General features: G+C 36.1%; 2 protein-coding genes across 2 annotated transcripts in view; one reads left to right on the forward strand and one right to left on the reverse strand.

The window, feature by feature from the left end:
* The window catches only part of LOC145986495 (ATP-dependent RNA helicase DDX42), a 53,770-nt gene extending 46,746 nt beyond the window's left edge, over window positions 1-7,024 (reverse strand). Inside the window, exons 1-2 of the mRNA XM_083120571.1 lie at window positions 6,899-7,024; window positions 6,446-6,667 (exon numbers count right to left, since the gene is read on the reverse strand). Coding sequence (XP_082976697.1) covers window positions 6,446-6,654 — 209 coding nt within the window. The 5' untranslated portion in view covers window positions 6,655-6,667; window positions 6,899-7,024. The remainder of the gene's footprint in view (window positions 1-6,445; window positions 6,668-6,898) is intronic.
* A 9,321-nt stretch (window positions 7,025-16,345) lies between these two features.
* The window catches only part of LOC145986955 (ATP-dependent translocase ABCB1-like), a 149,543-nt gene continuing 140,445 nt past the window's right edge, over window positions 16,346-25,443 (forward strand). The window contains exon 1 of the mRNA XM_083121419.1: window positions 16,346-16,521. The gene's annotated coding sequence lies outside the window, so the exon portion shown is untranslated. The remainder of the gene's footprint in view (window positions 16,522-25,443) is intronic.

Below are 25,443 nucleotides of genomic sequence, written 5' to 3' on the forward strand. Positions count from 1 at the left end.
ATTAATAACACATGTCCAACAAAAAAGACAAAACACATTACGATATCATATGTGATCTTTATGTCACCATGGTATATGCTACTATGATTAGCAAAATAAATACATTTTTTAATAGTATAATCTAATAGTAAAATCTCCAATTTCAGTGACATGACACTTCTGCAAAAGAATTTAGATTCTCTAATAAAGTGGTGCGAATTATGGAACTTAAAACTCAACCCTCAAAAATGTACCATGATGACCTTCTCCTTAAAGAAAAACACATTTAATACTAAATATTTCATAAAAAATAATTGTGTTCAAAGAGTTGCCGTACAAAAGGACCTGGGCATCATATTTGACGAGAAACTTTCCTCTTCTGAGCACATCTCTACAGTCACAAGGGGTTCAATGCATATGCTGGGTCTTCTCTATTGTTTCATGGAAATAAACAACTTGACTGCCCTCAGCACCTTTTACAAATCTTTTGTGTCACCTAAAATTGAATACTGTTCTCCGATCTGGTCTATGGCATGCCCCTCAAATTCAGATAGACTAAATTCCATCCTAAATTTCTTCCTGGCCATTGTTCGACACCGAATTCCGTCCACAAAACACTTGCAAAAGTCCATCCTCCTGCAAATGTTAAATATCCACTCCTCAAGAGAGACATAGACTGGCTGACCATATATTTCTACATAAAATAATGAATGGCAACATCAGAAGTGACCGCCTTCTTCAGGAAATTCACTTTCGTGTGCCTGCCTGCTCAACAAGAAGCACTCAACTTTTTGCTTCTCAGAAGCCAAGACTGTGCCTCATCCAGCGCTCTCTGTTCCATAGACTGCCCAGTGAATATAATAATCTAGGAAGCCAAATAGACATTGTTGAAAATCTGAACCGCTTTAGAAGAAAGTTAACTAAAAGTATGTAAGTCTTAACCACATGTAATTTTTCTATGTTATTATTTTTGATGTATTATGTTATTATTTTTGTCCTTATGTTCTATAAAATCGTTCCAATGTAAAATAGCTAATGCTGTATTTGGAATCTTCTATTAAATAAATAAATAAATATAAAATGCCTTTAAGTATCAAAATTATATACAAGTAACAATATTTTTCAGTCTATGTGTAATGCACAAAAAAAACTATTAATTTCTTGCAGAATCCTGAAGACTACTGATTTTATTTATGCTACTGAAGAGCTTATTTTGTCTTCAGAAAGCAAACTAATTCAAAACATCTGTTAGATTTTAAATACCCATTGGTTTGGTTTCTGTCATTTACAAGAGGATTCCCACTTGACAACAATATGAATTCACACATTACATTTGCTGCAATAAAAGCAAAATATCAGACTTATTTTAAGATAGATTGTATGGGGACCAAGCCTTCATGGCATTTTTGCATACTTAACATGAAGAGAATTTCATTTATTGTTTTCAGACATATAATAATGCAATATTAATATTTCTCATATCGTATGCAGTAAAGATGCCCCCCCCAAACATCTAGCAAGACAGGGAAAAGCAGAGATTTTTTGCCAGATTTAACATGGCAAAAAAATTACCATACAATTTGACTGAAAGAGCATTTTATTTAGATAAACTAGCTTTGTTTGCTGGAAGGTATTGGTACCGACTGGTTACACAAAAGTTGCCTCCTCCATGTCCCTCTTCTGGTATCATCACTAACTGTATGAATTCAATGTTTAAAATTGGCACACATATAAAGTACAAGAAATTATAAAACTAGAAGTTGGTCAAAATATATATCAATAGGAACTTTGAAGCTGAGAACTGGGGCTGCAACTAAAAAGGGTTTGCCACACAAGTTGAAAAAGCCAAAAATTCCATTTCATCCTTAAAAAGCAGGCTTTCCTCCCAATTCCAGTTTGATTAAGAGTCGGAGAGATGCTTTTCCTGTATGCCAATCAACTTCAGATAATTTTTATTAATAGTAAAAAGTGATGGTGAGAAAATTAATTATGCAGCTGAGAAAAATAATTTTCAACATTGTTATTTTTTTTCAAAATGTATTTTATTTGATTTTCTGATTGGTTTGAGAGTTAGCAAACAATCTGGTAAATTCATTTAAAGTAATGTAGAACTCAATAGCAGGATCATCTGTACCTAGATAATAAAGAAATACATATTCCTTTCTGGCACTTCTGTTCTCACTTGCATGCTAATGTAGCATCACACACTTCACAAAAATCTACACTTTTTAATGTGGACAAAAACTAGGGGAGTTAAAGGAACATTATTTTGAGGATAAAGTAAACACCTAAAGACTATCCCTTGACACCACAAATAATTCCTTCACATTTCTGGAAGTAGTGGAAACAACTGTCATACATGTCTCTATACTGAACGCAACTCCAACTGGTGGCTGGGAAACAGCAAATCAGCTGAATTTTCTTCAACTGAATTGTGGCATTTTCGAGTCACAAGGTACCGAACGTTGTTCGCAGGATGAGACAAATGAGTGTTGAGTCTACCACATGTTGCCAAACGTACTGTAAAGTGCGAGAGAGTCTTCTCAGACAACGATATTTCCAGCACCAGAAATCAGCGGGGTTTTAATGGTACAACTGCTCACGTAGTCCTATACGAGGGACTTTTACACGCAAACACACAAATTGACAACTGGCAAAAACAGAAGTACGCTTGGCAACGTTACTTTGGGAGAGCGTTGTGATCCCTTAAGCTCTTACTTCGCAACTGAGTGTGTTGACGCCATCGAGTCACACACCCCCGAAGGCAATTGGGGGACAGAAAAGGCCAGAAATAGCCATCAAGGTCAGCTGCCAGTTGGAGCTGCGTTCAGTATAGAAGATATAAGGCACAGAAATACATTGTGCCTCCCAATAATTAGTGTTAAAGGAAGAAGAAAATGGATTTTTTTAAAAAAAATTGGCATATGGCACAACCCTGTGCCCTCCTCAATAGACCAGCTTCGGACAATGTTTGGAAGTTCAATTCTAGCACCAACACATGGACGCTGGATGGACAAAATTTGGAGCGAAGCACGAGGATATGTAATACACGTACAACAACTTTGAGAAAAAAGAAAAAAAAAGATTACGGAGTTTGGAAATTTTGCTTAATTACGGAAAATTTTGAACTTTGGGCTTTTGCCCCCAATTTCCCCCTTGACCGTTAAGTGTTGGATGTTACTTAAAATGTTGCTTTTTACTCATTCTTACATTTAGAATTTAAATTGTTCAAAAAGATGCAGTGGTTGAGAAGTTACAGCCTTTTGTCTTCAATTTATCGCATAGTAACAAATGAGAAACAAACAGCTTTTTTCAAACGGCGCTTGTTAATAATAGTAACAATTGATGTATTGTTTTGTAATTCGAGTATATAATATCTTTAGATGTAAACATATGAACAAAAGAGAGAACTGAAATATAATGTATAGTTTTTAATAAATGGCACGTTGATTGCTGGCATGGCTAACATATGGTCAGGGAAAATTTTGACAATCGGGCCTTTGTCCTGTTTCCTCCCTGAATCCTTAACTGTTGGGCATTGCTTAAAATGTTGCTTGTAGAATTCAATTTCTTCAAAAAGATGCAGTAGTTTAGAAGTTATAGTCACTTTCATAAATCTATCCCTTAATAATAAGATAGTAATGAAGGCAAATGAAGGGAACATATTGAATTTTCAAACATCGCTTGTTAATAGTAGTAACAATGGATATATTGTTTTGTAATTCGAGTATGTCATACCTTCATATGTATACTAAAGACCAAAAAAGACAGAACAGAAATATCTTGTGTAGTTTTCAAGAAATGGCGCATTAATTACTACTGGGTGCTGCTGGTTGAAACATCAACCATCCGCCCACAACGGGTCTACATGTGGAGGTTGAAATTTCGACCATCTGGACGATAAAGGTTAATTTTCTACCACATTATGTTAATCACAACAATGAAGATGAACAAATCAACCAGGAGACAATCACAAAGGAACATCAGGACTTTAACTCAGAACAGGTGGTGGTGAGTTAATATGCTAAGTCATCTAAAGTACTATAAATTAAAAATATATAAACTGATGAAATGAATTTATTTTACAATTCAGGTTCACTGTCAAACACTATCACCAGGTTTGAAAAAAGTGTAATGGTTCCAAATGTTGATAATGATTTTTTGCTAGTTTTATAGAAGTATTAGGAAGTGCTTTAGAATATTGAAAACAATGGAGGAAGGAAGTTTGAAGCTTGAAGAAACTAATTAGCACAGTTGAAAGCTTCACCAAATATTATTTACCAGAGAAATTTTGATTTAAAAATTAACTTACACAAGGACCTACACTTCGCAGCAAGCAGCTGTTCCTTGTATATGGTCATTTTTACAGGCAGATTTTCATACGGGGTTTGAATGGAGAGTTGAGCTTCAGACCAGATATTATGTGTCAGGTGTTGGCATGGACATCATTTTAATGATAAGAGCACTAAACCTGACCTACCTAACAAAAGCATTTAAGAGCATTCATTACTGCTAACAGCCTTAAACTTGACCCACCTGACCTAAAGCACCTTGTACACGATCGAATTAATCACGAACAAGTTGTTGGATTGAATGCTTAAAAGGAAATGACGACAGAGGCAACATCATTTTTCTCATTGGATCCAAGGTTAGGTCAAATAATTTCTAATTAGGAAAGGTTCTAAATAACAGCATCTAAGCCTAACTCTAAGTAGCACATGCTATTGAAATCAAATCAATTATTCGAAAGAAGCATCGAGGTGTAGAATGCTATTTGTATCTAATCTGTGGTGAAGAGAAAGCACCGTGGGAAGTGTAAACACGTGTTTGGAACTTGCGAGAAAGGAAAGGAGGAGCGGTGGAACAATCTGTATTTATTTAATCTCAATTATACAAAAAAGAATAATGAATATTTCTACAGAAGTGAATAATGTGATAATGAAATATATTCGACACGACGACAACCAACCGTAAAACATAATATTGTATGTTGGTCTTAAAGTGATGTTTACATTAACACAACGAAAAATAACTATCTGTATATCTGTGGAAATGAGATTTTTATAAAATTATTTTGCTGTGTTCACGTTGTTTTTCTGGTGACTCAAATAACATTCAGACTATTAATACCAAGAAAATAAAACTACAATACACATTTTTCGACTTTCTAATATGCCTTGGTAAAATGTAAACCTGCCCAATTTTTTCTTGATCGTGTGCATGCACAATTTCAGACTGTTCCAGATTTCCTGTTCAATGACTGTCAATTGTCGATTTTTGGCATCCAATTCAACGACTTGTTCATGATTCATCTGATTGTGTACAAAGCGCTTAACAACAAAAGTATTTACAGATGTAATGCCACTTCGTACCCACCCATGTGAAGTTGATGGTAGCAACAGTCTTTATTCAAGATGAATGTTAACGTTGCTCGCAAACAACAATTAATGGGAAAATCGTTCCCTAGAAAACAAGCTGTAAGTCATCACCAAGATTCTGGCGTATGTGCTAATAGACATAAATAGAAATAGAACTATGTAAAAAAAATGTGGGTGAACTGTGATTAGTTAGAAATTAAACAACTGGAACTTGGGCCGAAAAAAAAGAATCTGTAAAAGTTGCCAATCGGATTTCTTCATTTTTACACAAGAAAGTACTTACAGGAATAAGTTTTTCTAGCATTTGGATACTTCGTGGAGATATTTTCTGTCATCGTAGAATCTGCTGGAGTGGTAAATCATGTGTTTTTCACGATATTACCACAGCGGTACTAGTTTACTATCCTTCGGACAGATTTCTTCATTTCTACAGAAGAAACTACTTACCGTAATAAGTTCCTGTAGTATTGTCTAACATCGGGAAGGTGTTTTGTGTGAAGTTCAGGTAAGATTTCCGTATCCTGGAAACGGATTTCTTCAAATTTAAAAGTTTGGGGCTCATTTGGGGGCAGGTGAATCCGGCCAATTTCAAACATGCCTTTAACAGGGAGTCTATAGAGAAAGCCGGGGAGCCGGAGCGAAGGTGGGGCCACCTTAGTGGTAGGTCAATTACCCCTGGGGCGGAGCCCGGAATCTGTGGGAAATTTGGACAAAAAATAATTTTTAGTTTAAATTTCCCACCGATTCCGGGATGGATAGCGCCAAAAACCATTCACGGAATGTTCCGCGAAGCAGATAGGTAAGTACGAATGTCAAAAATTGACGAAAATAAGAAGTTATAGGTGTCCGAAGGATAGTAAACTCTTGCCAATGTTTCGCAATGCACAATAGGTAAGTACGAATGTAAAAAGTGACGAAATAAACGAGTGAGAGGTGTTCGGCCGATAGACGAACATTTAAAACAATTACCTTGTTACTGATGTCGATATTCTAGCATTAACAATATAAAAGAGTACGTAACAGCAACTTCGGTTAAATTTACATAAACGAGGTTTATTAAAAATATAAATTAACATTACACAACTTACTCTTCTTCTGACTTCGGTCTTTTCCTTGGCAAACCATAACTAGCCGCTAACGCATTTTGACTTATTGCAGTCATTGTAGAGTACCCATGTTTGCTGATTGCACTCGTCGGAGGCGGCGGCAGCTGATTTGATTTTGATTCTCGTTTTAATTGAAATCCCGAAAACCCAAAACCTTTGGTCTTCCCATCGCTATTCCTGTGATAGCTCATGTTCAATAATAATCTACAAGGAAAAATAATAACATTGAAGTTTACTGGTTTTTAAAAATAAAACAGCTGCATTAAAAGCTCTCAAAACACTATTTCTGTACCTACGTAAAACTAATGACTTTGTAAATTCTCCAAGACTTAATTATTTCATAAGTAAACATATTAACATAATTGAAAACTGTGTCTAGTATATTAACATATATATTCATTGATCGCATATTTTATCCGCTAATTTTTTACTTACTTTCCAAGCGTATCCTTACAAATAAATAAGTGAACGGTTGTGCGAATGAAACACCACTACGGATCAAATAGCGTAATATTTTCCAAAACAACTGCTACAGAATATATAGTTATTTTTGAAAAGAGGAGAACCTGCAAAACTCTCCGTAATGAAAAATATCATGTTTCGATAGAAACTCTCAGACAATGTAACTTAGATATCGACCACATCTGCAATGCACTCCATTGATGGAACTATTGTAACACACAAAAATCACACGGTTATTAAAGCAGGGACAGATTTTTTTTTGTCCAACATGGTCCAACTCTCGTGACGGGAAAAATTAAAATTCACCACTCTGTCGGGAAATTTTCTGGATATTCGGAAATTAACGACACTCAATTATTGTTTCATATTTCTGAAAGAAAATCATCGAGAATTTGCCACCTTTTAAATACGATCATTTTGAATTTTCCCACCTAATCTGTGACTCCTGACTCGGGATCCCGAAAAGTTCGGAATCATAACATAATCATTGGGTGCGTTCCGAAAGTCTTAACGAAACGAACAGATTCAACGAAAATAACTGGGCTCGTGAATCTGGTGAAACCAGTTATTTTACAGACTTATGGGACACTCTAGGCTAAAGCGCAGGCGCAGCGTTTTGTTTAGAGAAAGTTTCCTCATGGCGTCAGCGGAAGGAATGTATTATGGCAAAAATAAACTCTACTGTGGACACTGTTACTCATTTTAATCACATTCTAAGAACGGTCAAGGCATATTCATCTTGTGCACGTTGCTTCATATCGATCTCTGTTAAAATTATAATACATTTTCCGAACTAGTGCAGTTTGAATCCATCAGCACCAGGGTTGGCAAAAATTGTGTTTTTTTAAAAAATAACAAAACAAACTGTTTTTTTGTTTAAAACATGTTTTTTTTGTTTTAAACATAGTTTTAAACATGAGTTTAAAAAAGCATGTTTTAAACATGTTTTCAACAAAACAAATTCAACCTTTTCCCAGAAAATTATAGTTAAAGTCGTTAGAGAGAAAAAATTGTCATTTTTATGAGTACAATGGCGACAAGGACAGTTTATTTGCCTTTGGAGATAAGGTTTACCATACTGCAGGGTAGGGGTTGTGCGGTACAGAATTTTTTGGGTCGGGACGGGAAATGCATTAAATCCATACATTCGGGACGGGGAAAAATCTCAATTTCCCGAAAAAGTCGGAAAATTTTCGGGACGGGATGTGTTCGAAATTTCCCAAAGCTCTTGAAATCTCGAATTCTACCCGTAATTTCCATCTTAAGTGCTTGTTTTTGCACTTCTGGTACAAAACCACTATGCAGAGAACGTCTAGAATTGACGACGTTTTAAAATGACCATTCGGAATCCCAAAAAGTCGGGAAGTCGGGATCTGGACGGAAATTTTCTTTCCCGATCCCGGTCCCGACATTTCGGGATCTCGCACACTTCTACTGCAGGCATAGGCGCCGACTCCATGGGGTTTGTGGGGGGGGGGGTCTCGAACCCCCCAAATATTAACAATGTGGGGATAGAGCTTTCAAATAATTTTGCTTAAGAGGATCTAATGTATTATTTTGCTTCTCTTGTAAAGTTTACTCTGAATTGTGCCACATGAACTTAACTTTTAATACACATTTAAAATTTTCAAGACCATCAATTTGGGGGACTGAAACCGCTAAACCATCAACTTTGGGGAGGCTATGACCAGAGACAGCAAAACGCATGATTTATTACTAGTATATACTAAGTATGTAATTATGAGTATTCTTAAAATTTTTACTAAAAAGGAGTTTCAAAAGACGATGTGCATGAACTAGGGTAGTGGATGGGACGTTCGGGCTACAAATGGCTCTCGCATGACATTCAGAACGAGATCATTGATATATTAGGGAGATCTGTTTTGCGCTCCGTGGTAGCAGATAATAAAAGTCGGGAATATTTTGCTATTATGGTGACGAAACTTGTGACATATCAATCCGTGGACAATTAATATTCTGCATTCGAACTGTGAATAAAAAAAATGATATTTCTGAGGAATTCATGGGCTTTTATTCGGGGTGTGCGGGACGGGATCGGGACGGGAAAAATTTTCAATTTCCCTACTGAGTCGGGAAATGTTCAAAATTTCCCGAAGCTCTGAAAATCTCGAATTATACACGTCATTTTCACTTTAAGTGATTTCTGCATTAAAAACTAACAATTTACGGTAAGTTCCAGAAGTTGACAATGCAGAAAACGTCGAGAAATAACGACATTTTCAAATGAGCATTCGGTATTTCCCGACTGCACGGGATCCCGAAAATTCGGGAAATCATTTCAAGAAAGTCCGGATCGGAACGGGAAATTTTTTTCCCGATTCCGGTCCTGACTTTTCGGGATGCCGCACACCCCTAGCTTTTATGAGATTCCGAACACTGAGGCCAAAACTTAAAAAAGGGAGAGAGTGAGTCATTCACTAATTTATTTCAGTGATCAGAGCCCCCCCAATAATTTTGACAAGTCGGCGCCCGTGACTGCAGGGACAAAAGTTGTGGGTAATAGCCCCCCTTTTTCCGCCACTGCTGAAGTAGGTTAGGATTTATATTCATCTAAATTTCAAGAAACTAAATATTATAGAATTCCTATCCTCGTCCTGAAAAAATCACGGTGAAATATTTCCTGCTGCTTGAACAGTTTATATAGCAGAAAACAACCTGCAGTGTCATAATAGATTCTCCAGATGAATTTTTTCAAAGTACAAAATTATGTTACCAAAAGTAAGCATCTGCGCTTCATTCAGTTATATCGCAAAAGAAAATAAAATCACGTCATGATCAAAATCACGCATTGTGTATTTAGATATTAGTTTCCATTTCAAGCTTCCACCAGTCTCAATGTGGAAAATGTGGATACGAAACAAGGAACTGAGAGGTTTCGATTTTACAGTAAAGCACGGGTCTTTCTTGTCGCACAACAATTTTGCTACCTTGTGCATACATAACTAGCCTGCCTAACCTAACAACATAAGCATTTAGCCTAAAATTAAAAAGCTTTCTCCCGTGACGTCAGAACATAAGGTTGCTCAAGTGTTGTGCGATAAGTGAGACCTGTGAAGCACGGATTAATTGACACAGATTCAATGAAAAACAGGGTTGCCAAACAAAAAAATTATCACAGACTATAAAATATCTACCACCAAAATGTGTTTTAAACACTTGTAAAAAAACATGTTTAAAACAGATTGTTTTAAACGTTTAAAACATTTGTCAAAAAAACAAAGCCGTGTGTTTTAAACGTTTAAAACAAAGTGTTTTAAACACTTTTGTTTTAAACATGCCAACCCTGATCAGCACGCGCTTTGTCTGCAAGGAGCAGACGATTCTAACGAAACAAACCAGCCTCCTGGCCCGTGCGTTTGGTGAATCTCGTTCTTGCACGAAACGCACGGAATGCGACTTTTGGGACAGCATAATGAAACTCACGAAACGCACGGAAGCACTTCTGGGACAGCCAGTTACCATAACTCGTTTAACGCGTTAAACTCGTGCGACTTTCGGAACGGGCCCATAGTTTCTAACAAAAAAAATATATATATATAATGAACACCTTTGTGTTAAAGGTGATGAAGGTGTGTTTAATTTGTGTCAATTAAGCGTGTGTGATCTTCGAGAGATATATAAGAATATAATAAGAAGTAAAGTAAAAGGCCGTTTAAGGTCTACAAACAGAGACCAAATGGAAGAAGACTCAAACGATTGTCACAATGCTGCATTAATGCATGAAAATGCTAGTGTTCAAGTTAGTTATGTGGATCCTGATGTTCCTCCTTCTCCGGCGCAATATATCGAAGTGGATAACATTAATAGTGAGGAGTATCAATGTAATAATTCACAAGAAGGATCAATGTCTCAAAACACAGAAAATTGTATCAAATCTCAGAACAGAAGGATCTCCTATCAGAATTTATATGAACTCAACAGCTCTGGCCCATACATTGTCTTGATAGAGGGTATAGGGAAAAATATTGGAAATCTAGCTGGGGGAAGCCTAGGAAAAAAATTTAGGAAGGCAGAAATACCAGTGAAACATATTGATCAATGTGGTCGTAATAGAGTTAGAATTACGTTTAAATCTGCTCTGGAGGCAAACAAATTCGTCAAAAATACAAAATTTCAAGCTGAGCTCTCGATCAAATCTCGTATACCGCAATCTTTACTTCAACGAGAAGGACTAGTTTACGGGATAGAATATGATGTTAGCGAGCAGGATGTACTTGATGGCGTTCAATCGCCTATCCCAGTCATTGAAGTCAAACGCATGAAAAAGAAGTTGTGGAAAAATGATGGAACATTTTTGCTACGAGATACAAAACTTATATGTCTGACATTTTTGGGGCGTATAATTCCCCAAAAAATAATCATAAATAGCATGATATATGAAGTTAATCCAAGGCAAAAAGCTGTTCTTCAGTGCAGACAATGTTTCAGATATGCACACACGGCAACTCAGTGCCGTTCCCAACCAAAATGCGCAATAAGCATGGTTCCTCCTGTAACCTACCAGCAAAATGCTCTAATTGCCAAGGAGCTCATTCAGCTCTTGATAAAAATTGTCCAATGTGGCAAAGAGAACAACAAATACAGGAGCGAATGGCGAACGATAATCTCTCTTACCGTGAGGTTAGAGAAATTATTGAAGGCACATATATACAACCACCATCTATAGAGGAAATTCTGAATCACATTGTAAACAAAACAGATTTTCCTCCTAATCAGTTTCGTGCCCGACTAAATACTTCACCTAGAGGCTCATAAATTCCAAATCATAATGCACAACCTACCCTTACATCTAAACCTATCATAATTGCAAATCACAGCCCCAACATTAATAAATGGCAAAATGTATTTTTCATCATCCTATTCCACATACATCAGGGAAGACGGTAGAAGTACATAAAAATATCAGAGTGACACCAAAAGAAAAAAGGAAACATCCTAGGAAACCAAGGATACATACTCATTCCATCCCTTCCACACCATCAGTTACAGATACTTCTTCTGCTGAGTCAGAACCCAAGACCTCTTTAAATATAGCACAAAATGCTTATTCTAATTCTAGCTCCTCAAGGGTACAGCATGCTAATTCAATAGATAAAAACTTAGAACAATCATCCTCTTATCTCCGATCTGAAAATATTCAAGAGGTTTACACCTCATTATTAAAGACAATACCGCTTCTATGGTCTACTCTTGTGCAAATAAAAAAATTACAGCAACAGAAACTTCTTTTACAACATATTAATACCCTATCTACAAACCTGCTGGCCGTTTTACAGAATCTCGACTAATATGACATTATTACTTCAATGGAATGTCAATAGTTTCTCTGCACGTAAACCAGATCTACTAAAACTAGTGACGGAAAGACACCCTTTAATACTATGTTTACAAGAAACTAAGGGTCGTCAGCAAGAAATATATAGAATTTCCCATTATCATTGTATAGGACCTCCATACAAAGATACGGAACGGGGAATTGGTATATATGTCCATGAAAAGGTAGCCTACCAGGAAATACATTTACATAAACATAAAAAACTATTCCAGAATTATAAAGTAGAAGCAAGAGCAATCCAAATTTACATAGCAGGATATAAAATTACGATAATCAATGTGTATATTCCTTCCAATTACAATTCTCAAAATATAAAACAAACTGATTTACAAGCTTTAACATTCAACATACCCAGTCCTTATTTAATTGTCGGGGACTTTAATGGGCATCACGATGCATGGGGTATGCATACAGCAGATAGACTTGGCACTAGTATAGTGGATTGGATGGACGACAACTCTTTCATCGTTTTAAATGATGGATCACCAACACATATACCTCGAAATGGAAGTAATCCAACATCAATTGATCTAACTATAACATCGGACTCAATATTCCCTCAATTTCAGTATTTCATAGAGGATGAACTCCATGGTAGCGATCATTTTCCCATATATATCCGTGCCCAATTTTTACCAAGCCAACTTTTTTCCCCCGTCCAATTACCAATTCTCCGCTGGAAAACTAACAATGTAAAATGGGAATTATATAAAATATTAATAGATTCCTTTATTTTAAGAAAACATCTTACTTCCTCCCAGCCTATATCTTATACACTGCTACTTCAATATATTACTGAAGCTTTAGATATACTAACCTCGCGGAAAAATACTCATTTTGAAACAATGTTTCCAAAGATACATTGGTGGACGACAGAATGTGAAGAGGCAAAATCAAATAGAAAAATCAGAGAAAAACAATATGCCTCATGTCCCAATCCTGAAAACCTCATATCATGGAAAAAGTCCGTAGCTCAAGCACGAAAAATATACTTACAAACCAAACGACAAGCATGGATTAACTACTGCAATTCGATAGACATGCAGGAATCATCCCGAAATATTTGGCATAAATTCAATTCTTTACGCAAAACCACGTTCTCCTCAAAAAAGACCGATAGATGACAGTTGGCAACATCAATTTCTCTCCCAATTAACTCCACCATCTGTTCACCTACATTATGATAATAACGAGAATCTCCCTTCAAAATTTACAAAAGATTTTCCACCTGTAACCCGAGATGAATTAACAACAATTCTTAAAAATGTGAGAAACACAGCACCAGGTCTTCATGGTATTCCGTACCAGGCCATAACACATTTACCGAATACCGGAACAGATATTCTTGTTTCACATTACAACAATATATATCAAACCGGCATAGTTCCGTTAGAATGGAAAAATCATGTAGTTGTTCCAATTTTAAAAGCAAACAAATCTCCGGACCATGCATCCTCATACAGACCAATAGTACTAATTTCAGTTTTGGAAAAAATATTTGAGCGCACAATGAAAAATAGACTATCCTGGTTATTAGAACGTGAAAATTTTTTTCATTCCACACAATTTGGATTTCGAACTAATCTTAGTAGTCAAGATGCTATAGCCACTCTAACAGCAGCAATTCAAAATAGTAAAATTACACGTTCCTACTGTTTCAGTTTGTTTATAGATATTGAAAAAGCTTATGATTCTATAAATTTAAATAATCTTTGTCATAAATTAGAGAATCTTCATATACACCCAAAACTTTCAACAATTGTGTGGAATCTATATTCCAACAGGATTATATTCGGATGGTTCGCCGACAAACTAAGCGATCCTCGTTCCACTTCAATCGGCATACCTCAAGGCTCACCTCTGAGCCCTCTCTTATTTAATATCTATACGAATGAGATACATGCATTACCAATTCTACCATTTCATCCCCTTCAGTATGCAGATGATTTCTGTTTCTATAACATTACAGATGATGCTACTCAATGTATAATAGCAATGCTGAATTTAATCGCCATCATAAGAGCGTGGTTTTTCAAAGAAGGATTATCCATCAGCGAAACAAAATCAAAATTATTTGTTTTAATAATAAACGATTGGATACTCATCCTAACAATATACCACACATTTCTAATATCCCAGTAATAGAAACACATAAATATTTAGGTATACATTTTGACAGGCGATTCACATGGAATACACACATCACGCATTTAATCAATAAAGGCCGTAAAATAATAAATATACTCCGTAGTATCACAACAATTAAATGGGGTGGCCACCCCAAAATCTTACTGCTATTTTATAGGAATTGTTTTCGATCAAACTTTGAGTATGCAGCCTTTAGTTATGGGGGTTAAGTCTCTTAGACATAATAGACATACTACAGAGAAAAGCTTTGAGGACCTGCTTAGGTGTCATGCAGTCCTGTCCTAATGTCAGTGTATATATGGAAAGCAGAGAAACTAGTTTGACACATAGACGGATCCAATTAACAATAAAATTTCTGCTCAAAACCTGGGAAAATCATACGCACCCATTCAATAAATTATTTGAAATACAAAAACAATGGACAGAAAATAAAGCCATAGATCCTAAACACACATTCTTTTATTTTGTATATTGCCAATACATAGACCTGGAATCACGTGCAAAGTCTTTTACCTTCCAACATCCTTTAATTTATCAATTAGACATACCCTTATATACCCAATGCAATATCCATTTCAGGGATTTAGGAAGACATATCATGTATAAAGAGAAATGGCCAACACACCTAATCATATATACTGATGGATCCAAAGACCACCTAGGTGTGGGTTGTGCTTATTTCATTCCAGATCAAAATATAAACAAACAATTCCGTTTACCACCTGACACTTCCATTTTCACTGCAGAAAGTTATGCAATATATAAAGCTCTCACATACGCTATCCATAATAATTATACAAAAATTCTTATCATAACAGATGCTTTAAGCGTATTAATGGCGCTGAGTTCCTCATATCCTCAGATTTGTAAACATCCTTTATTCATCATACTTATAATCCAACAAACTCAGTATGCTAATGGAAGAAATATCAACGTCCAGTTTAGTTACGTAAAGGCTCACCAAGTAAACACGGGAAATGAACGTGTGGACACATATGCCAAAGCCGCTCGATCATCGGAATCTACCTCACTTGCGAGACTTCCATACACGGACCTTCTTCCAAGAGCTAAATATAAACTTCAAGATAAATGGAAACAGTGGTGTATAGAACAATTTCAATCCACGGGCAACACATATAAATGGTTTGCAGAACATTCACAAAACAAACCTTGGTACTACCCATATAATTTTCCAAGATCAGTTATTACTTTTATAATACGTCTACGTACAGGTCATGTTCGCACTAATGATCATTTATCACGACTACATATTACAAAAAAACAAGCCTGCGCATGTGGAGAAGATAATCAAGATGCTACACATCTCCTTTTTACAATGTCCCAATTTCGACAGAGAACAAGATAAATTATATAGTGGTTTGCGTCGAAATAGAATTCCATTCCCTACATCTCTTACTGCCCTGCTCACGGACCCTACTCCTCCCACCATATGGCTTCTTTATGGATATGCAAGAAGATGTAATTTGACGATCTAACAAACAGTATAAATAAATATCAACAGATGTTTTTTTTTTCATTCTTGTGAAATATAAGTGAATAGCGAACTAAATACTTAAAAAAAAAAAAAACTCAGGAAGATGACTAAAATCGACTACCAGTTGATAGGGTCAGAAAAAGAAGAACCCATAGTTTCCAGAAATATGGCGCTGTGACACGAGATGTTGTTTCGTTTATTTATACAGCATATATGCAAAAGAGTCAATTAAATCTATATTATATGAATTCTGTTTATGCCATTTTTTTATTATTTCGTGTAATTTATCTTTCATTTATTTTAATGAAGTGATAATTTTTACATTTGTATTCATGTTCGCGTAGCGCGAAAAAAAATCAATATTATGGTGTATAAAAAATACAATAGTAAATCTTTTCCTTGAATTTCAAATAACACCCTGTCTGAGCAATTTTGTTTAATTCATTGTAGTGCAAGTATATTGTCTGACGCTCGTGAATTTTCAATGAACTTAGGCACTTGCATGTTATTCAAGTTAGAAATAATTTTGCCATTAAACATGCTGCTGCACAGCATTGATGATAATAGATGTTTTATTGCATGCCCCTGTCCTGAAAGGTAGGTTTCAAATAGGTACTACTTTTTAAATGTCTTATGTACTAACTAACTCCCTAGCCTTCTTAAACCCGAAGGTTCATGGCTGCAGCAACACAGGCCTTCCATCTGTTCCTATCTTGAGCAAGTTCTATATACTCTTTTCCATCCCTACCGATTTCCCTTAGGTCCATCTCAACGTTGTCCCTCCATCTTCGTCTTGGCCTTCCTACAGGTCTCTTACCATCAGGTTTCCCAACAAGAATCCTGTAAACTCCTCTTTCCTCTCCCATTCGTGCCACATGGCCTGCCCACCTAAGTCTTCTTGATTTAATCATTCTAATAATATCTGGACATGAATACAAATTATGTAGTTCTAAATTATGTAACCTTCTCCACTCACCTGTCTCCTCGTCCCTTTTAGGTCCAAAGATTTTCCTAAGGATCTTATTTTCAAATACTCTCAATTGATGTTCCTCTTTCAATGTAAGGGACCAAGTTTCACACCCATATAATACTACAGGCAAAATTACTGTTTTGTATATTTTAACTTTTAGTTTCTTAGATATTAAACGAGAAGACAAAAGTTTATGAAGAGAGAAGTAACATGCATTTCCTGAATTAAGCCTACTTTCTATTTCCTCTTTAATATAATTTTCATTTGTTAATATTACTCCTAAGTATTTGAATTTGGAAACTGGTTCAAACGAGTTGTTATCAATAATTAGATTTTGATTATTACCTAACACTTGGTTTCGGCCTGTAAGCATATATTTAGTTTTCTCTTTGTTAACTTCCAAACCTATCTCTTTAGCAGTTTTGAAAAATATTTTAGCATTATTCTTAATTGTATTCACATCATCCCCCAGTAAGTCTACATCATCTGCATATGCTAACAACTGAGTCACACCATTTAATTTTAGTCCTTCTTTAGTTTCTTTTACCTTCCTAACAGCATATTCTAAGGCAAAATTAAAGAGCAATGGAGATAATGCATCTCCTTGTTTTAACCCATCATGAATTGTAAATTTGTCAGACATATTAATACCCACACGAATTTTACTTTCTGTTTCACTGGTGCATATTCTTATCATACTAACAAGCTTCTTAGGTATTCCAAACTCTACTAATATATTATATAATTTATCTCTTTTGACCGAATCATATGCTTTTTTGAAATCAATGAATAGCTGATGGACATTTTGATTATATTCCCATTTTTTTCAAGTGTCTGTCTGATGTGAAAAATTTGATCTGTAGTTGATCTGTTACGTTTAAATCCACATTGATAATCACCTATAATTTCATTAGCATATGGGGTTAGTCTTGTTAAAATAATGTTAGATAATATTTTGTATGTTGTTGAGAGTAGAGAAATTCCACGGTAATTATTGCAGTTCATTTTATCACCTTTTTTAAACACAGGAACAATTATGGATTCTTTCCACTGTTGAGGGATTTCTTCTTTATTCCATATTAAACAAATTAATTTATGAATTTGACATATTAATGAATTTCCACCATATTTAATTAACTCAGCTGGTATTAAATCAATGCCAGGTGCTTTGTTATTCTTTAGCCTTTTAATAGCATCTTTAACTTCAGTCAAGTTAGGTTCTGGAACTAAAGGTTCTGCTGTGTGGACTTCATTTACTTCTGATTTATCTCCTACATAAACATTTAAAAGATCATTAAAGTAGTTCTTCCATCTATTTAGAATATCGCTTGGGTCAGCTAGAAAATCACAGTCTTTATCTTTTATCAAGTTTACTTTAGGTTGCTACCCCTTTCTAAACTCATTTACACCTTTATATAAATCTCGGATATTTTTATTTTTGCTGTTTGTTTCAATTTCGTTAATTTTGCTTTTCAAGTAATCTCTTTTTTTACTTCTAAACGTGCGGTTAACCTCTCGCTTTATTCTATTATAATTGTTTAGATTTGTATCATCAGAGTTATTTAACCACCTAAGTCTAGCCTGATTTCTTATTTCTATTAGATTATGACATTCATTATCAAACCATGGCTTACTTTTTCTCGGTTTATGGTATCCTATACGTTCTTTAGCTGCTGATTCTATTGCATTACGTATGTGCTCCCAATTCTTATTTACGTCTGTTTCATTTATATTTTCATCATCATTTAAATCCTGCAAAACATCAAATCTATTTGACAGTTTAATTTGGTAATCTTTCTTAATTCTTTCATCAGTCAACTTTCCTGTATAAAATTTTATAACTTTTAGATTTTGTTGCTTATGATTTATCACTGAGAGTCTTTCTCTTAATTTAGCAATTACTAAATAATGGTCACTGGCACAGTCAGCACCTCTATGTGTACGAACGTCAATTATACTGGTATGCCTTCTCTTATCAATGAGAATATGATCTATCTGATTATGAGTTTTACCATCTGGAGAAGACCAGGTATATTTATGGATATCTTTATGTTTAAAAGTGGTACTTTTCACAATTAAATTCTTTGAGGTTGCAAAAGTAATCAATCTTATACCATTATCATTACTTAATTCATGAAGACTTTCTTTACCAATCGTGGGTTTAAATGTCTCTTCTTTGCCAATCTGTGCATTACAGTCACCTAACAGAATTTTCATATCATACTGAGAAAATTTATCAAAGACCTGTTCTAACTCTGCATAAAAATCATCTTTAGTATCATCATCTTTATCTTCCGTTGGTGCATGTATGTTTATTAAAATAATTTTACACCACCTACCCTGTAAAACTGCATATGATATCCTATCATTAATAAATTCTACTGTTTTAAGAGCCGAGATAATTCTATTATTTATGAAAAAGCCTGTTCCAAAATTATGATTTTCAGTACCACTATAGAAAAAAGTATAATTTTTAGTTTTACAATTCCCTTCTCCTGGCCACCTAACTTCCTGGACAGCTACTACATCTAATTTATACTTAACTATCTCATTAACTGTGCAGTGAAATGCCCCAGGCCGGTAAAGGCTCAGAACATTCCAGGTGGCTAATTTAATATCCTTATTCCTAATGTAGATCTTATCCTTAGTCCAGGGACCTCCCAAAGTAGTCCCCACCCGGAGATCCGAACGGGGGACTATTTTACCTCCGGAATATTTTGCCTTGGGAACATCCATGGCCTTATATTGCTGTTTCTTGACATGTCTTTTTACAGTGTAGAGTTGTCAGCTCTATGCCTAACCCCCAATATGAATGGAGGAACTACTACACAAGACAAACACAAACACATTAGACAGAACTATTACTACACAAGACGAACACAAACACATTAGACAGCACAACTACTACACAAGACATACACAAACACATCACAACTATAACACAATATAAACAGAAACACACCACAACTACTACACAATATAAACATAAACAAACTACACACCACAACTACTACACAAGACAAACATAAACAAATTAGACAGCATTAAATGTCTTATGTAAAAATAAAATTGTTAAATTAACATGGGGTATCAGAAAGTATTATTTTATAGCATGTAATTTTCTTTTTGACAATGCATCCTTAAAGAATGGGATGTGTGTCCAACAACAAAGAACCACTACTTCATAACACATACATACACAATTGTTATTTTCTATGTTTGGTTAATGTTTGGGGCCAAAGTCCATGTATTATACAATGCTTTTTCCAATATAGAGCCTCCTGTTCTAATTATATGAAATCACTTGATGCCAGTATACTACGTACATTTCTATGGTACGTACTGTATTTTCTGAGAAGAACAATTTTTACATTCATTTATTTCTGCATATGGGTGTCACAGCAAGCAAGTACTTCATTATCATTGCCTTCTATTCTTAATTTATTTTACCGATTAGCATGATTTACATAAGTACCCCAATTTCTGGGATGTATGGTATCCATTTATGTTTTTGTATGCTTGAGAAGATGCTTTTAGGCCAGTATGTAACATTCTTATTCGTACACACCGATTTTCAAAGAAAATGCTTTAATATCTGAAAGAAAATATACTCTTTTGAAATTGTTTCTTTACAATTCAATAACTAATATCATTAGGAACATAAAATCTTACCCAAATTCTGTATAACCAATGACATTAATAAATTAAATGAAACTGAAAGAGAAACATGCCATTTTTTGTACAACTTTTCTATTCGTACACTTAATAATATAAAAGAAAAAAGTATATTCAAAGCGAATTGACTGATAGTTCTAATACTTTCATACGTATTCTTTGGCTTTAATTACTGTTTGACACCTGTTCTTAATAGAATTAACCAGTTTCCGACATGTTGCAGAGCTTATTTTATTCCACTCGGCTTGGACAACAGTTTTCAACTCTTGTTTGGACTTAACATCTGCTTTATGGACTCGCCTCTTCAAAATTGCCCATAAATGCTCAATGGGATTTAAGTCTGGACTTTGAGCTGGTGTTTGTAGTAGTTTGGGCACATTCCATATTAGCCATTCATGTTAACTTGCACCTTATGCTTACTGCCATTGTCTTGTTGGAATCTGTAGATAGGCGGCATGTCCATTTTTTGGGCACTCTGCTTTACATTGTTCTTCAATATGTCCAAATAGACATATGCATCCATGATACCATCAATAAACTGGATGGTACCAACACCTTTGGACGACATACAGCCCCAAATCATTAATGACCCTCCACCGTGGTTAACTGTTGGAACTGTGTTAATGTGATCATTGTCTTTATTTAATTTTCTCCAGACCCTATTTATCCCATCTAACCCGTATATATTAATCTTGGACTCGTCTGACCATATGACACTATCCCAAAATTCCTGGTCCTTGTGGATGTGCTCTTTCGTGAATGAAAGTATATTCCTGCGATTCACCTTATTTACATACGGCCTCTTTCGTGGTATTCTGCCATGATATCCATGCTTCCACAAGGCACGTCGGAGAGTTTGATCAGACATAGGGTTACCAGGCATCCGGATTTTCCCGGACACGTCCTACATTTTAGCCTTATGTCCGGCATCCGGGAGGAATTTGAAAAATATCATAATTGTCCTATATTTTGAGCATCATATAATATTAGTTAGGTAAATACGTAACAGAAAAATTGTCATGCAAATTACAAGTCTATGGACTGCGCTTCCAAACGCAATAGTGAAATTTATTTTGATTCAGTCATTGCACAAAAAGAATAAAGCTTGTCCTGCTATTAAACAAACGGGAAAATGGAAGCAATTAAAGAACAAAGTCTTGGGTCCACTTTCTGATAACGTTACTGTTCAATGCCTGAGCAGAATTTCTTGCCTTAGGGTTTATACTGATGAAACAAGATGTTGCCCATTCTTATTCAGTATTCAATATAATTTGATTGTAAAGCAGGGGTATGGAGAACAAAGTTATTCAGGGTGTCTGTCAGTCAAGAAAGTCATGGAAATCAAGAAAAAGTAAAAAATCAACAAGTAGGTCAAGAAGTCACTAAGAAGGCAATAAATTATTCTTGTGGTCAAGAATTTTTGCTATTGATTGGTTGATTTAGTTTATTTTACTTCACTTTTTTCTGTCCCAATGGCTAATTGGCAAGATGAGGATGAATGATGGTAAGATAAGATGGATGAATGAATATAATAATAATTCCCTTTATTACATTATTACATTACATACTGAATTTGCATTATCATATAATTTAGACAATTATCAACTATAAGCAACAATCATACACAAATATACAGCTATTCAATACATGTAATAAGGGGGGAACCCCCGAAGTAAGCCCGCCTCCTCCCGCCTACATTCGAGGGTATGGTCTTATTGTCCTGGTTCCTAAAAATATACCAGGATGTCAGTTGCTCCGAATTTGACGGTTCCTCTATTTATTACTATTTGCATTTTAAAATAGGTATAATAATAATAAATTGTAATGCTATACAAGGAATATATACATGATATAATTGATGTATACAATACTTTATGTGATATTATTTCTGTTCTGGAATCCAGAACAGATGACATGAACCTCGTGAGTGACATTACATTACATAACAATATTAATAATATTATTTTAACAACATCACGAAGAACATCTTCAATAATTCTCGATAACGTTTCCCTGGCAGTGAGACAAGCATGCATAATATTGGAGTTGCAGTGGATTCCGTTCCGGCATTCCAGAGCGGTTTGATGTACAAGATTATTTTCCTCATCAAACCCACAGAACCCAACTCACAAGTCCAGAACCCCAGTCTGGCATACCAGAGCAGGGAGCCCAAAGAAAGGCCGCATCCTGCGCCCACACTGATTGCTATTCATTAATTAGAAAGAAGAGATAAATTTAAAATTTTGGAGTGTGATATTTGTATTTGAATTCTTTAGGGTCGTTACCGCCGCGTGCACAACTGCTGATCTGGCACACGTCCATGCAAGAGTGCAGCGTCTGCATTCCAGGGAGGGGACAAGGGATCACGACGGACAAGGAGCAATGTCCGTGTGAAGAACGATGCTTTATTGTCGTTGCTTCTCTACATTATAAAATGGCATCCTATCACGCCCGTCTCACTACCAGGGGTCATAACTTTTTGTTTTATTACATTATTATTTAATTATTTAATCAATGCAACGGGAGTGATTAATGTTTATGAAACTAAAAATATCCCTTTATTACCTTCACCTGTTAAAATTATATATGTTGAAAGTACAAGAAATATAAACATTAATATATTACATAAGAAAAATAGAATATGTTTAACCATGCTAAGCGTACAACTTGTGTAAGTTAATTGAACGCAATGAACATACATATATTAGATGTTGTTAAATTATAATCTTAAATTGTAATTCTAATCTCAGTCCCGAGCTCAACTCCCAGGGAGTCCACTGGCTTCCAGCGGTGATTCATTTATTTGATCTAATTTGATCAGATAAGCTTTCTTAAGTAAATTAAAAATCTCCAGAAGGGAAGCTCCCGGGATGTCAGTTTCTTGTTTTGAGATTTTTTTTTTTTGTCCTCCCTGGGGATCAAGCTGAGATGGTTAACTTAACACTGCTTGTTCCTCCTAATCCGTCTCATGTACTTCCTGTGTCACTCTCCAGGCGTGCGGGGTGGGTGGATTCTTCTTCTCTCGGCCGCCTCCTTCGTCCAGCAGCGACGCCCCGACGCACCCTCCGGCGACTCCTCTTCGGGGAGGGGCTCGGGAGGGGGCGCAGGGATTCCTCTCCTCGGATTCCTTCTTGGTGTTTCGGGGGGGCAAAAGGTCGCCGGCGATTATCTCGCATGAATATCTTCAGCTCCGCATCGGACACCGTGTCTGCCAGAGCATTTAGTTTATCAAAATGTGGACTCCTTAGCAGATTGTAGACGTCCGTGTGGGGAAGTTCGCGCCTCGCTGCGATGATAATTTCGTCCGAAGCTTGGCAGAAAAATCCCTTGTGCTCTGGGGTGTCGATTTCCGTCGTGCAGGACCTGCAGAGATCGTTGTCTCGTCTATCTGTTTTTAAAAGATGGGTGCCGTATGGGCCGTGGCCCGTGAGAAAATGGATCAAGCCCTTTGAGAACCCCTTGTTTTTATGCACCAAAGGCTCGTTCGTGTTCTGCATGAACTGGTAGAGTCTCCTACCCTTCTCGGAAGAGCTCCATTCCCTCTGCCAATCCTCTCTTACTCTTTGCTTTATGTCACGGAATGTTGGGTAGAAGTTTCCTAGCATCTCGGTTATCTTTCTTTCGTTGCCCTTCCTGAAAAAGTAGGAAAGGGCCCGGAGCTTTATAATGTAATCCAACGGCAAGGTGCCCGTTACTGTGAGCAAGGCTTCGGTAGATGTTGTTCTGAACGCCCCGGTTAGCCTGAGCAGAACCTTTCTCTGCGATGATCTGAGTCTATGTACGTATGTCGATTTCCCCAGGGATGTCGATGCCCACGCAGATGCACCATACGATAAGAGTCATAAATGGAGACCAAGTACGTTTTCCAGGTTGAGGGTGGCAGATGGAATTTGTTGGAGGCTATCGTGGCCACCTTGTTCATTATTAGTTCTGCTTTAGAGGTAATGGTTTCGATGTGCCTCTTGAAAAGCAGCCCCTCGTAAAGAGTGACTCCGAGATATTTTACTTCCTTCACTCTTTTGATGGAATTATTATTATTTATTTTAATTGTAGGGTTTCTGTTAAAACTTAATTTTCCTTTTAGTAAAACATAGTTGGTTTTATTCGCAGAAAGATCCAATTTGGCTTTGTTACTCCATTGCGTCAATCTATTAAGAGCAGTAGAAGTGCGTGATTCAATCTCCCGTCTGGAATTTCCAGTTATCACCAGCAATAAGTCATCTGCGTACGCAGTACACTTGTGTACTACCTGTAGGCCCTTCATGACTTGGAGACATGGTTCGAAATTAGCATTCCACAAGTGTGGACCGATGACCGATCCCTGTGGGCACCCTTTAGATATACGTTTGTTGATTTTTCCTTCTGGAAGAGATAAAAACACTCTCCTGTCGGTGAGGTAGTCAAGTAAGATAGTGTACAGTGTCCCAGGACAGTCCAAGTTCCGCAAAGTTTGGAAGAGGTGGGGCCACCAGAGGTTGTCGAAGGCCCCCGATATATCCGCCAGCACCGCCACTGCATATTTCTCATCAACCAAGCCAATCGTGTTTAATAGATTGTTTATAGCGTCTTCGGTAGATCTGCCTTTCGTGAAGCCGAATTGAATGTCTGAGCTGTTTGTTAAAGCTGTGAATTCCAAAAGTCTTTTAGTCAGTAATTTTTCGAATATTTTTCCCAATATGTTGATAAGACAGATCGGTCTGTACGACTTGGGGTGCGTTTCCTCTTTTTTCCCGTCTTTTTTAATAATAATAAGTTCAGATTCCTTCCAAATTTTCGGAAATTCCTTAACAATGAGACATTGATTGTACAGAGACGTTAGGAAAGGGGCGATAGCCGTGGTAGCCATTTTAATGATTTCGGCAGGAATTTTGTCT

Source organism: Lepisma saccharinum, chromosome 4 (genome assembly GCF_977018435.1).
Source record: "Lepisma saccharinum chromosome 4, izLepSacc3.1, whole genome shotgun sequence".
In the NCBI taxonomy this organism is placed as follows: Eukaryota; Metazoa; Arthropoda; class Insecta; order Zygentoma; family Lepismatidae; genus Lepisma; species Lepisma saccharinum.